Raw genomic sequence first — 14,136 nt, forward strand, 5'->3', positions numbered from 1 at the left:
CGACCGCCTCCGGGCACCGAGACGTAGGGTTGTTACTTCCTCCGCGAAGGGCTTGCACTCGTAAAAACTCGTGTGTACAACTTCGCCATAGCTAGGATCTTGTCTCCTCATACCTACCCCCATTCTACTGTCAGTCTTAGATCCACGACAGGCCGCTCATCGAGGACCTCGATGAAGGCAGTTGTAGCACCTCCTCCCGTGCCTCGGCGGCCGACTACACGGGCGTCGCCCCCGCAACACACCATCGTGCCATCCTCTATCTCGTCGGTGGCGCCGCTCGCCTCATCTCCGCCACCGCCATTCCTATCTCGTCTCCGCAACCCCCTCATCTCTGCCGCAACTGCCGCCCTCCTCATCACTGCCTTGTCTCCCGGGCCTCCTCCCAGTGGAGCGATAGCTAGATGCCGAGGATTTGCGGTGGAAACGACAACGTACCTCCTAGATCCGCCGGATTGTAGAGGAAACAACGTGAAGGCGACGGAGCCACGCGTTCAGTGCTCCGGCGAGAACGCCCGGAGAGGGAATCACCGTGACGAGATGCAGTGGGGAATGGATAAGAGGAGGTAGCATCGGCGAGTGGGTGGAAAATAAGTGGGCTGCATTGTGTCTCGTTCACCATACACCTCCCCCTTGGCGAGCGCGCTGCTGACGTGAGGGGTCAATGTGCGCCAAGATTCACGTTTTCAGTCCAACGGGAGATGCTTCCCTTTTTTTGGTTGAAGGGAAAAGATGCTCTGATTATACCTGGTCATGGTCAGCCCGACCCGGTCGACCCGACCCGACCCGGCCCGACCTTATCCATGGGTCGGGCTCGGGCCTAAGTTTTGAGCCCGAAGCTCGGGCCCGAGCCCGTCGATTTCGCCATTTAAGGAAGAGGCCTGGCCCGTGGCCTGACGGGCTTTTAGTATGATGGGCCGGGCTCGAGCCCGATGGCCGGGCCAGGTCGGGCTCAGGCCTGGATTTTTTGCATCGGGCTTTGGTTGGCCCGGCCCGGCCCGAGGAATGGCCAGGTTTAGCTCTGATTGATTCGGCAACGTGACCGAGACGAACCAGCCGAGAAGCAGGACTGCACGCGCTCGGATAGAGAAAGGAGCAACTCGGTCCAGTCCACTGCCTGCCTAATTTTATCCGCTGCAAAAATTGAGGGGACATATATAAAATCGGCCGCGGGCGACCGTGGGCCGGCTTGCATCGCACGACCCCCTTTGCCGGTGAAGAGAACAGAGTAGGCCTCGCACGCCAATGGCAGGTTCGTCCTTCCCCTCCCCCTCCCCCTCCAACCCTAGATAGATCCCCCAACAAACTCTCGATTCCTCGATTAATTTCTCCGATTCCACGCCAAGTCCACCCCGTAGCGGAGGATTCGGCCCGATTCGGGTGTTCTTGCTCAGTTCCGCTTGAGATTTCGGCCGCGAACTTTGGGGCGAGAGGTTGTTTAGGGATGTTTCACGCTGTTGGAGAAGAGATTTGAGGTGCTTCTGTACGAACTTGGAGCTTGCAACGCGATGAATCGTTGCCGGGTTGCTCCAGCTATCTTGACGTGGACGAAGGACGGTGGAACTGGCGTCAATTTTATCGATTTGGTAGGAATTGGCAGTGGCGGTTCGTGCGAAGATGTGGGCTTGAGAATTTTCGGCCGGTTAGTAGTTCGAGCTGTCCCCGGAGATGCCTTGATGTGCCAGTACCTGCTAATTTGTAGCTCTGAGCTTGGTTCTATGTTGATTGACATGATTCAAGAGGGTTTGGTTAGCTCGAGAGAGCTCGTCGACCAGAGTTTTGCATACCCTGGGGCTCTTGATGTTCTACGATTGGTTAACGTCCGTGCCTGAGAGCCCGTATAGGCTTACTAATTTGTCAAAGTACACTGGTCATTTGAGGTGTAACAAAGTATCTAGTCCTTCCTGGGAGGCAGCATAAAATCGGGCATTTGATCATATACCTCTTGTTTTCTTGTTGCTAAACCCATTCCCTTTTATACGACAAAAATTGCTATTTGGCTAAACGAGATTCTTGGCTGAAAGATAGCTCACCTACTTGTGCATTTCCTGTTGGAGCCTTTCATTGATCTTCTATTTCTGCACTCCAGTTGTGTTGGCCATTCTTCAGTATTGTAGCTTGCTGCTAGCTCACTGCCAGTCACGTGCTTTTCATTATCCGATTATGGGGTTTTGTAATGCCTCTCAACTCAACTCACTGATGTTATGCCTCACATATTGATTTCTAAGTGGTTGAGATCAATTCTGATCTTCACTCGGTTAAATTTCCAGGTGCACCACCAAAACCGTGGGAACGTGCTGGGGCTGAGGGAACATCCGGTCCGTCGCCTTTCAAACCACCATCTGGTGGCAGCACTAGCGATGTCGTCGAAGCTTCTGGTACAGCTAAACCTGGAGAAACCATTGCTGCTACAGAGGGGAACATGTCTGCCAATGTAAATAACCCCATCTCGAGGCCTATGCCCCAACGTCCTTGGCAGCAAACAGGCTATGGAAATTCCTATGGAGGTAATCTACTGTACTGACCTAGAGCCCATTTGAAGCTTGTTTGCCTTTTGGGGATATCTTGTCAACAATGGTTGTCCTGAGAATGTTCATTTCCTCTTATACAGGAACAGGATATGGATCCAATATGTATAGTTCGGTTGGTGGATATGGCAGTACTTATGGTAGCGGCGGGCTCTATGGGAATAGCATGTACTCGAGCTATGGAGGCGGTGGCGGCCTCTATGGAGGTTCCGGGATGTATGGGGGAGGCATGTATAACAGTGGGATCGGAAGCTCTTATGGTGGTTATGGTGTGGGTGGTATGGGCGGCATGGGTGGTATGGGCGGCATGGGTGGCATGGGCGGCATGGGTGGTATGGGTCCTTACGGCAATCCGGATCCAAATTCATTTGGCCCTCCCGCAGCACCACCGGGTTTCTGGGTGTCCTTCCTACGCGTGGTATAATACTTCTCCTACTTTTTCACTGATCATGATTGTGTTCTGTTTCAATTGGTCCAGCCGTCCAGTGCACATTGAAGCATGCCATAATTTTCTGAATGTTCATTAATGCGAAATGTTTGGTTATAAATATTTTCTGCCTAAAGCAACCCAATCTTTGTTTACTGTTTCTTCATCCAGTTGTCCACTTTATTTTACTCTGAAGCTCAGGCTGTTGTGAGTTTCTATGTTGTGTCTATTTTGATATGTGTAGTTAAGTAGGTTTTAGTTAATGTACATTCTAGTGTGTCATCATGGTAATGTTAAACATTTGGCCATGCTTGTTCACATTTGTTTTTTGGAGTAGAGATCTTATCATCAAGTATATCAAAGTTTATAGATAGACATGTGTGAAGTTACATGTCATTCATACAACATATGAAGGCCCCGTATGATAGCTCAGAATTTTCTATGTATTATGAAAATACTACAGTTTTTTAGATTACCATGGTTTTAATTACTGTGAGCTGTTTGGCAACCACAAAAAACTGTAATATCAATACAACGGTATTCCGCAAACCATGGCATTTTCTCTGGATAAAACACCAACAACCCTGGACCTCCTTTTAAAAAACTGAGCATGCGAAAAGAACGAGCCCATCCTAAGCAGCCGTCGCCGCCCTGTTGTGTGTGGATGGTGTATTGGTCAGCGGCCATGGACAAATCAAAAAGGTTCCTCCTGCTGCTTCCTCCTATTTTCCCTGAAGTCACGTCCGCCCAATCCGTGTTCCCTCCGTTACTATATCTTATATAGCGAAGGTGTGTGGGGGGATTTCGTTCCCCTTTTTCACTGTGCATGATGGACTGGCCTGGCCTGGATGACCAAGCCGTTCCCGTCAACCCGCAACTCCACCTCGCGTGGTGCACTGCCGGCATAGCCGTGTAGCCTTGTTGCAGAGCGTGGTTCTTGCTCCGTGTCAGTACGTTGTAAGTTCGATTGCTCCTCGATAAGTGTGACATCGAGCTTGTGCGTTGTTCAATTAGTCTGTGGTCGTACTAGTTTGTGCATGCCGGTGCTCTGTGAATGTCCGTTCATCAGCTTGCAACGTCTAGCTAGCTAACAACGCGAGCGTTTGCAACTGCTTCAAACGGCTAGCTAGTTAATTTTAGTTGATGCATATAAGGTCTTGCCAAACAGGTCTGCAGTTTTCTGAATACTCCAAAATACTTTGTTATGTCAAAACCGTGGTTTTTGTACCTACAGGTTAAATTGATGTAGTTTTTCAATACTTTGCTATCAAACACAGCTGAATTATAATAGTTCCCCCATTACTTTGACGGTTTAACACATGCTTAATCTTTTGAATACAATTCTTCATAACTAATCCTGGATTTGCTACAGATGCATGGTACCGTCAGTTTCTTTGGGCGAGTTGCATTTCTTGTTGAACAAAACACACAAGCCTTCTATTTATTCATTACAGCTATGTTGCAGGTACTGTTATTTTAAGTTTTCCTCGCTTGTATTGGGTTTGAATAGCATGCTTACAGCTGTACTTGCATTGTTTGTATCTGATTGCCACAGCTCTTTGATCGGTCTGGGATGCTTTACGGTGAGCTTGCGAGATTTGTCTTGCGCCTGCTCGGAGTCCGAACAAAGTCAAAGAAAGGCCGCGTTCAGGGCGCTGAGGCCCCTGCATTCGAGGGACCTGGCCAGCAGCTTTTTGAGGCACCAAAAGCTGCCAACAACTCATGGGACAATGTTTGGGGAAACTAAGACGACCTGCCCTTTTATGTGCGGTTGAACTTATAGAAACATACAGTTAGCCAAGGAAAGATTATGAAAGCATGCATGTGAGCAATCAATCAGAAAGCGAAGAAGAGTGCCCAGTCGGAGGAAATTATCTGTTGTAGTTAGCGAAAGAACACAAGGGCTGCTCTTTCTGATTTTCATGGCTTAATCTGCCGTGAGCCTAATGATGTCCAGTTTGCTTTGCTGGAGGATGCAGTGTTGTTTAAGTATTTCTGTTGTTTGTATGTATGTGGGGTAAATAATACTGTATCTGTTATCTTGAAAAGAATGAAGCGAAATGTATTGTGTTTTCTCCCTATTTCTTAGTTTGATTTTCAACTGAAGGTGTCATTGGAGATGGTAAATGAAGTGCAAACATTTCATCTTCTCAGCAAGTGTGTCACAGAAGTACAGACTTGAAGAAAAAAGTTTTGTCCAGCTGACTGAGGTACATGTATTATGTGCAAGAAGTCAAAGCAGCCAAAATGTTGAAACATTGACATGGGTTAGGCTCAAAAATAACTTTAATTGTTGGTCGCATGACCAGCATTCTCTATCTATATTTTGAATTAATAACTGATGAAGCTGGCTTTGAAGATTCTGGCGACTGTTGAGGATGATGATGATGATGATGGTGCAGATATCATTATTGTCTTGTCTCCAAGAAAGAAAGTAGCCCCAGGAAACATGTCTGAAGCACCCCTGATCGATCAATCAATGAGAATAAACTGGCACGGTGGCCTCGTCTGCAACGGATCCGAAACCGTAGGGAAGAGGAAGAGAAGAAATGACGAAAGCGGAGGGCATTTTCCGCGAGGGGATAAATGTGGCGAATTTGTAGGGAAGGGAGGGTTGCAAGTGGATGAGGAAGCAGTGTAGGAGAGCCGCCCTCTCTTCCCACCTCCAATTGCTCATCTCATCCATACAACCCCCTCATCTCTCTCTCTCTCTCTCTCAACTGCGCAATTATTCTCCGTTGTATTGTTTGTCCGCATGCACAGAAACCTTGAGGACTCGCCGCCTCATCTCTTATATTGCATCCATCCCCTTCCCCACCACAATCCTTAGTTCCTTCCTTCCTTCCCCTCAGCCTTGAGGGGACAGCCTCCTCATACAAGGTAAAAACCTAAGGAGTTTCAGAGTAATTTACCAGGTTTATGATGCTCCAGTTCTTGGACGCTGTTACTATGTTATTAGCACATATTCTTTCTTTGTCTTGATCGTGTGATCTTCACAAGGTGTTTCACCCACTTGCATCTAGTAATTTTCTTCTCTTCAGGTAACTAACTACGCCTCTTGTTGTTTGTATGGAGCGGTGCAGGTGGTGATTTGCACAGCAAAATGGAGATCACCAATGTCACAGAGTACCAGGCCATCGCCAAGCAAAAGCTTCCCAAGATGATCTACGACTACTACGCCTCCGGCGCCGAGGACGAGTGGACGCTCCAGGAGAACAGAGAGGCCTTTGCCAGGATCCTGTAAGCTGCCTGCCCAGCCCATCCTTGACGTTTTCTTCCCACGGTATCTCCGTGTCTGTTTTGTTTGTAGAAATGCGCTGTACCAACTGAATTTCGGGGTTTCGGAGTTTGATGTACTACCTTAGAGCGCATCTAATTCACCAGAGACGACAAACTATATGCAATAATTAAAGAGGACGATTCTGATGCTTTCGATATATAGCATAATAGGTTGCTCAAGTAATTTCTCGATACATCCTTTCAGAGCTAGACTTACTAATCCTTAGTACTTCTGATTTACCCATCATTGTTTGCCTGTGTTTTGGGTAGGTTCCGCCCGCGCATTCTCATCGATGTATCCAAAATCGACATGACAACAACTATCCTGGGATTCAAGCTCTCAATGCCTATCATGATTTCCCCCACTGCCATGCAGAAGATGGCTCACCCAGATGGTATTGTCTCTCTGAAATGTCGTTTGATTGTGCTTATATATATACTCTGGGAGTATATAAGGTTGTAGGAATTTTGAAATGGTTCCTGCTTTGTCTGCTGCACATTGTTGACCTAACATTGGCATATCCATCCTACTCTCAGGAGAGTATGCGACTGCCCGCGCAGCATCAGCAGCAGGCACTATAATGGTATGTCCATTCAGTCCCTTGCAGCAGAATATCTACGGATATATGGAACAATCCTATGTGACCAAGTAGAATGAGGTGCTAAAGAAAGATGCTCTATTTTTCTTTCAGACATTGTCGTCCTGGGCTACTTCGAGTGTTGAGGAGGTTGCCTCAACCGGACCAGGGATCCGCTTCTTCCAACTCTATGTAAATACTATGTCCGTTGAACAAGTGCTACTTACAGAATCCTTGTCTCTCTCATTTTGTTACTCAGGGCTTGTGAATGATCATAGTTCATCTCAACTTTGTAGGTGTACAAAGACAGGAAGGTGGTCGAGCAGCTTGTGAGGAGAGCGGAAAAGGCTGGATTCAAGGCGATAGCGCTCACCGTGGACACCCCGCGACTTGGCCGCAGGGAAGCTGATATCAAGAACAGGTACCCACCCCTCATATTCTCCATAGAATCATATATGATGGTGCAATAAATAATATCGACAGGCAATGTGGTGAACATGACAATGATACACTGAAGCAACATAAAGCACATCTGTCAGGATTTATACTAAGCAACCTGCTTATGGCTGCAGATTTGTTTTGCCACCAAATTTGACACTCAAGAACTTTGAAGGTTTGGACCTTGGCAAAATGGACCAGGTGCATAATCTATACCTATATTATTATACCTACTATTAAAGGAAATAGGTATTTTTCGTTTGGTTTAGTCCTTTTCGTTTGGCTTACACATTAAGCGATTTAGGCCAGGTACTTGTACGTTGATGGGCCTTTTATGGGCTTTTATAGAAACCGTGAAAAATAATTAAGTCAAAATAAATCAACATTGTGGAAATTAAACACATGACCTCCTTAGTCCTTTTCGTTTGGCTTACACATTAAGCGATTTGGGCCATGTACTTGTACGTTGATGAGCCTTTTATGGGCTTTTATAGAAACCGTGAAAAATAATTAGGTCAAAATAAATCAACATTGTGGAAATTAAACACATGACCTCCTGTCTAGCTCTTCGATGTAACAACCAACGACCTATGTGCCTTTCACATTTACTAATCTCAACTCGCTCTAAATATACGAGTGGCAGTCATCATATTTAGGGCGAGCTAATTAAGCAAATGAGCTAATAAAGAAAGGATTGTGAGCTTGAATGGAATATTTAAACGGATGTGGCTAATTAAAGAAAGGATTATGGATAAACCGGTGGAATAACTAAAAGAAAGATTGTGATCTTAATAAATAAATTTTCAATGAAAAATTTGAGGTAAAAAGATAGGATAATTAAAAGAAAGATCTGTAGACTTAAATGTGTTGTGGCTACTAAATTAGAAAAAGGAAGGATCTAATTTCCGATTAAAAGGGATGAAGACGTCATGGTAATTAATGAAAGGATTATACTTATATGCCATTAAATATGATTATACTTAAATGGAATTAGTGGGAGATTATGCCCGACAAAGAAAATATGAACACGACTAAATTGCAACGTTTTTTTTATGTTCATTTTGTAGAAAGTCATAGTAAACCCGATGTTGTGAGACATTATACTTGCATAAAATATCAATTTTTTCCCGTTGCAACGCACGGGCATATGTGCTAGTTCATCTTACAGAAGACAATGCAAACTCTGCATGTCGCTCTGAATTCTCATGGGATCTCTGTGTTCCAAGCAGGCTAACGATTCAGGACTAGCTTCATATGTCGCCGGTCAAATCGACCGTACACTGAGCTGGAAGGTAAACCAAGAAGAAGAAAAAGTCTTACTTGAACTTGACAACTAACTCTATTCGTGTATGAAATTTGTTCTAGTTACCGTGGCTCTGAACTGAAGATGTGGCCTTGTCGTGCAGGATGTGAAGTGGCTGCAGTCCATCACCACGATGCCGATCCTGGTGAAAGGAGTGATCACCGCAGAGGACAGCAGGCTCGCCGTGGAGAACGGCGCGGCCGGAATCATCGTGTCCAACCACGGCGCCCGGCAGCTGGACTACGTCCCGGCGACCATCAGCGCCCTGGAAGAGGTCGTGAAGGGTGCTGGCGGGCAGATCCCCGTCTTCCTGGACGGCGGTGTGCGCCGCGGCACCGACGTCTTCAAGGCGCTCGCTCTCGGCGCCGCCGGTGTCTTCGTAAGTGCAGTGCATGCCCTTGTCCTGGGCTAGCTAGCTAGCGAATTCAGCAAGTCATGATATTAGGTGTGCATGGCGTGCAGATCGGAAGGCCGGTGGTGTTCTCGCTGGCGGTGGCCGGGGAGGCCGGGGTGAGCAACGTGCTCAAGATGCTGCGCGACGAGTTCGAGCTGACCATGGCGCTCAGCGGCTGCAACTCGCTGGCCGACATCACCCGCAACCACGTCGTCACCGAGGCCGACAAATTCGGCGTCATGCCGTCCCGCTTGTAACTTGGAACCAAATCAAGTCGGCGCACGTCGCCGGCGGCCGTATATCGATCCAAGGCTTACGTACGTAACTGCATGGATGCATGATATGCTACGTAGTGTAATTAATTTTGGACGGGATGTGTGTGTGTGTGTGTGTGTGTGTTTTTTTCCAACTTCCAAAGTGCTGTGATATGGCATGGATCGATCAGACATGATAAATGAATTAAATAGGTACATTATTCCTCGCAAAAGAAAAATTGAATTAAGTACATTACGTGCAAGGTGAGTTTGCAATTATCCAACGAACAAGTTACTCTACCGGCCGCCAACAGGTTGATCTCCAAGAAACTAACTAGTTGAACACTCGAACAAACGAAAACTTCATTTGAACACTCCAATCTCATGCTTGAAAATACAAGTCTCAAGAACAAAAATAACCATATGCTAGCAAGCACTGTACGTATGTGTCTTTAACCACCGGACTAGGACTAGAAAGGCATCGCTCGCCGGCCGCCGGCGTACGGCGAACCCATGGCGGCGACCCTTGTCTTCCGCTTCTGCAGAAACTGCTGCAACGACCGCTTCATCGACAGCCCCGCGGCGGCCGCTTGGCTGGTGACCGGCGCAGCAGCCCCTGCTCCCTGACGAAGCGGGCGTGAAGCCAACAATGGAGCCCAACGTTGCGGCGCCGGCTGGCTTGGATTCTGATGCGCTCCGCACTGTGCCACTGCAGTGCCGCCGCCGCTGCTGTCCTGCTGCTCGGTTAGAATTTGTTGGCTCGCCATGGTTATGATTTCCCTTGCCTGCGATTAATCAATCAACAAATGAACTTTGTCACAGCCACGTCTGCGCACACATTTCAAACAAGAAATATGACTAGAAAATTTCAAACAAATTTCTGTTCATAATCATTTTGATTTTTGGTGCGATCGAGCACGTGTTTAATTCTGGTTGTCTATTTTGTATGGAGACTTGCCCCTTTTCTGACTAATTGCTTAATTAAGTCAGACCAAGAGATGCTGTCAAAAAAAAAAAAAAACAAGTCTGACTAAGAGACGATTGCGTTTGGGGAGTTGAACGTGCTTGTCAATTGCACATCCACTACTCCACCAAGACTAAATGTGGCTGCGTCTTAGTTTTGCCTGTCTCCTGGATGTGGTACATCACGTGTCGAAATAAGCACAAGAATTTTGACCCAAACTTAAGTCATTAAATATTACTAGTACTATTCTGAAAATTCAACCGTACCGTACCGGATTTTCCGTCCAGCTCATCCACGTGCTGAAATAAACACGTGCATAATGCATATATTGTTACCATGTTTTTTTCCTCACAAAGAACTTTGATCTATTATAATAATTAGCCAGAAGTGATGTGGTGGTAGACGCCCAAGTTTGATCTTTGGATTTGATTTGGGTGTCTCACCTGGGGCATCTTCATCTTCTAGGTTCACACACGTCGTGTCATGCGTGCATAGCAGGATAGAAGATTGTGAGAATCACAACCTAAAGACTGGCTTAAAGAAGAAGCGCTCCCTTGTTAATTTGCTATTGGTTCTATTTAGGCTGCACGGTGTCTCAGTTGACTCTAACACGTACGCCCATTCTATTTGTTGGCATCGTTTACATTAAACTGCAAAAACAACTCGTGGTGAAGGATCCATTCGATCCATCATGCATACTCCCACATTGTTTTGCCTTTTAATCACTTCCAAGACTGAGCTAAGCACATGCATGATCGTCAGTGATGACCAACCTAGTCCAGACGAGCATGATTAAGTACTTAGGGTTGAAACATACAGATACATGGAGGGATGGAGCAAATTAAAATGATGCTAAGGAGCGGGGCAGTTAGCTTACCTGGAGCTCGGTGACGTCGACGGCGCGAGTATTTAACCAAAAACTATCACAATTCGCGGAAACGTGACAGAAAACTACCACTTTACGATTTTGTCCCGAAAACTACCACTTTTTTATTAATCCGTGGCAAAAAACTACCAAGTGTGAAAACTGCTCGCTTTGCCTGGGTTAAACCCGAATCTGACTGCTCGACCCCACACATAAGCGGGCTAAAAATGTAATCGGGTCCCTAGTTTTTCTTAAAAAAAGCAATCCAGTCCCTCCGGGCCGACCGCCCCAGGCCCTCGCCGCCGCCGCCGCTCTCCGGCTCCCTCCGCCGCCTCGCCAAGCTCCTCCGCCAGGCCCCCTCGGTCCCGCACCGCCTCGCGCCCAAGCTCGAGCGGGAGGACCGCCAGGACGACGAGGAGACCGACGGGTCTCCCCTGTACCGCGACTGGCCACCGGTGCCCAAGCGGCGGAGGACGGCCGTCTCGCTGTCGCCGCTGAGCTCCTTTGCGGAGCATCACCCTGGCGCTCCACACGTCCACCTTCTCGCCGTACTCCCTCCCGACCACCACCTCGGGCGCCACGTAGTACGGCGTGCCGACGAGCCCGGTCATCGGCCGCCCGTCCCCGAACCACTCCGCGGAAACGAAGTCGGCGAGCTTGAGCGCGCCGGTGGCGGCGTCGAAGTTGTCGGGCTTGACGTTGCGGTGCGCGATCCCGCGGCGGTGGCACGCGGCGAGCGCGGACGCTGCGCGGCCAGCCCCGCCGCCTCGCGCTCGGGGAGGCGGCCGCCACGGGCGGAGAGGAGCGAGAGGAGGTCCCCGCCGGCGCAGAGGTCGACGACGAGGTGCACGGCGTCCGCGTCGTCGAAGGCGGCGTGGAGCGCGACCGGGTTGCAGGGATTGGATTGCTTTTTTTAAGAAAAACTAGGGACCCGATTGCATTTTTAGCCCGCTTATGTGTGGGGTCGGGCAGTCAGATTCAGGTTTAACCCAGGCAAAGCGAGCAGTTTTCACACTTGGTAGTTTTTTGCCACGGATTAATAAAAAAGTGGTAGTTTTCGAGACAAAATCGTAAAGTGGTAGTTTTCTGTCATGTTTCCGCGAATTGTGGTAGTTTTTGGTTAAATACTCTCGACGGCGCACACCCGGCCATCGTAGAATATGGTCATGCTCCTCCTCGCCGCGCCGCCGCTGCTGCTCCCGGTCCGAAGCCGCAGGCTCAGTTCGACCTCCGCTCCCCCGTCGTCGACGCTTCCCCCATCTCGCCACCCCTCCGCGGTGTCCCGCGCGCTGCTACTCGCCGCCGCCATTAATGTGTATATTCAAGTAGTACCAGGTCTATCGATCTTTCCTCCTCGAGTTCTTGGAAGAAGGAAGGCCGGCCCGTCAATACACACACACACACACCTCTCAATCTCTCTCTGCCCCGCTTGTTTATGAAACGTTGTGCGCGCACGACGGCAACGGGGCGGTTCGGTCTCTTCTTTCCTTTTGCCGCGCAGCGCACGTGAAGAATGCGTGCGTGCGAGGGAGAGGAGAAGCGGCGCCGGCTGTCCTGTGTACTCCTGTACTCTGTTTTCTTTACTTTTCTTTCACGGGAACCTTCTCCGCTTGGTTTTCTTGCCATCTTTTTCCCTTTTCGTTTGCCATAGCTAGCTGGCTTAATTTTTGTGCGCATGATTTGTGCAAACCACGTACTACTACTAATGAAAACGAGATCGATCATTGCTTTGACATGTCTGTTCCGGCTCTCTTCCACCTTTTTGTCGGCACGTGCTCTTTTCCTTTTGCATCCAGGAGTTCAGTGGGCCCACGTGCTACCAGATTTACACTATTCTATTCAGCAGTTTGACTATTTTTCCTTGAGGGATTCAATTAACTAAATTATTATAGCACATCACTTTGCTTAAAATCACAGCACCAAACTTTTTTTCTTTTCCAAAACACGAGGCAAAAACTTTGCCCATCTCATAACAAGGTTGTTGCCTAGTTAACTACGAAAAATCAAACGAAACCCAATACAAAGCCCATCCAAACAATGCCACATGCCACACCCACTCTCGCCGACGGCTCGCCGAACATCCAGACCCGGTCCTAAGATTTCGAGGGCCCGGGGCAAGATAACAAAAAGGGACCCTAAACCCACATATATTTTTTCTATTTCAAATGCAAATGAATACTTATTACACTAGAATTTATGTTGCCTTATCATGTCGACTATTCAGAAAAACCGGGGCCATAATCATTCACATAAAATTTGGCTGGTCTTGCCAATCAATACCTATGTTTTTCCCTTCGGTGCCAACTCAAAATTTTATCATCCTATAATTTTTCGCTAGGTTGTTATTCAGCAATAACTAACTAAAGCTAATTCCTCGAAATCCCTAGCAGAGGTACTTTCTTTATTTGCGGGGAATTAGTACATGTACTTTCCTGGGACTCAATAAACTCATTTGCATGTTCTCTTTTTTCACGTTGTTAGATGATATTATCCAAATAAAATCTACAATACAAGAAATTAAGAACACTACTAATTAAATAATATATAAATGCTAAGAAAGAGTCATGGAGCGATGTACCTGGATGGCTAGAAAATTCAAAATTGCAAGCTTTTGCTTCTGCTTACGAATCACGAAGAGAAATCCGAGTTTCCATTTTCTATTCCCAAACAATACAAGAAATTAGAGTGTGAGAGAGATATGTACAAGAATTAACTTCACGAACCGAACAATCTGACAGGACTAAAAACAGAGGATTTTCGTTGAAGAGGAGGTTAATGGAATCTCCGAAAATCACAAGTAGACAACGCAGGCGACCTTGGTATTAGCATGACTGTTTCATTCTAGAGAAGAAGTAGAAAGATGAGAAGACCACGCGCGTGCGGCAAGGCCGGAATTAATCTATCTGTTATAGTTGTTTCTCTTTTTGAGAATCAGTCAATCTGTTACTTGGGAAAGAATTCTTTCCTAAAAATCACACATGCAAAAAATCACTCGATCTGTAAAATGGGAAATAATTGATCACCTTTTTAAGAACCAGTCAATCTGTTAACATGGGAAAAAATTCTTTCCTAAAAATCACAATTACTTTCTAAATATCACAACGTAAGG

At 47.2% G+C, this 14,136-nt stretch overlaps 2 protein-coding genes and 1 pseudogene across 2 annotated transcripts; 2 read left to right on the forward strand and 1 right to left on the reverse strand.

Moving 5' to 3' along the window:
* The first annotated feature begins 1,127 nt into the window (after positions 1-1,127).
* LOC119354500 (peroxisomal membrane protein 13-like) lies at positions 1,128-5,033 on the forward strand. Its single transcript, XM_037621219.1, has 5 exons — positions 1,128-1,249; positions 2,268-2,504; positions 2,609-2,943; positions 4,325-4,417; positions 4,508-5,033. Exons 1-5 carry the CDS (start codon positions 1,243-1,245, stop codon positions 4,697-4,699), a joined length of 864 nt encoding a protein of 287 aa, XP_037477116.1. The 5' UTR covers positions 1,128-1,242; the 3' UTR covers positions 4,700-5,033.
* A 638-nt stretch (positions 5,034-5,671) lies between these two features.
* On the forward strand, positions 5,672-9,449 carry LOC119354499 (peroxisomal (S)-2-hydroxy-acid oxidase GLO5). The gene is made up of 10 exons (XM_037621218.1): positions 5,672-5,832; positions 6,036-6,192; positions 6,502-6,626; positions 6,769-6,815; positions 6,924-7,001; positions 7,106-7,230; positions 7,382-7,448; positions 8,477-8,539; positions 8,654-8,929; positions 9,013-9,449. The coding sequence occupies exons 2-10, from the start codon at positions 6,056-6,058 to the stop codon at positions 9,199-9,201; spliced, it is 1,107 nt and encodes a 368-aa protein (XP_037477115.1). The 5' UTR covers positions 5,672-5,832; positions 6,036-6,055; the 3' UTR covers positions 9,202-9,449.
* Positions 9,450-11,040: 1,591 nt separating this feature from the next.
* LOC119357844 lies at positions 11,041-12,336 on the reverse strand (annotated as a pseudogene).
* Between the last annotated feature and the right edge of the window lie 1,800 nt (positions 12,337-14,136).

Source organism: Triticum dicoccoides, chromosome 2A (assembly GCF_002162155.2).
Source record: "Triticum dicoccoides isolate Atlit2015 ecotype Zavitan chromosome 2A, WEW_v2.0, whole genome shotgun sequence".
Classification (NCBI taxonomy): domain Eukaryota; kingdom Viridiplantae; phylum Streptophyta; class Magnoliopsida; order Poales; family Poaceae; genus Triticum; species Triticum dicoccoides.

What these genes read in the sequence shown, in the direction of transcription:
- LOC119354500 (XM_037621219.1), top strand. An exon ending in GGGTGTCCTTCCTACGCGTG is followed by an intron (nt 2,944 to 4,324) that starts GTATAATACTTC and finishes GATTTGCTACAG; the next exon opens with ATGCATGGTACCGTCAGTTT. An exon ending in TCATTACAGCTATGTTGCAG is followed by an intron (nt 4,418 to 4,507) that starts GTACTGTTATTT and finishes TGATTGCCACAG; the next exon opens with CTCTTTGATCGGTCTGGGAT.
- LOC119354499 (XM_037621218.1), top strand. Translation starts at nt 6,056, where the DNA reads ATGGAGATCACCAATGTCACAGAGTACCAGGCCATCGCCAAGCAAAAG. An exon ending in GAAGATGGCTCACCCAGATG is followed by an intron (nt 6,627 to 6,768) that starts GTATTGTCTCTC and finishes TCCTACTCTCAG; the next exon opens with GAGAGTATGCGACTGCCCGC. An exon ending in TCCGCTTCTTCCAACTCTAT is followed by an intron (nt 7,002 to 7,105) that starts GTAAATACTATG and finishes TCAACTTTGTAG; the next exon opens with GTGTACAAAGACAGGAAGGT.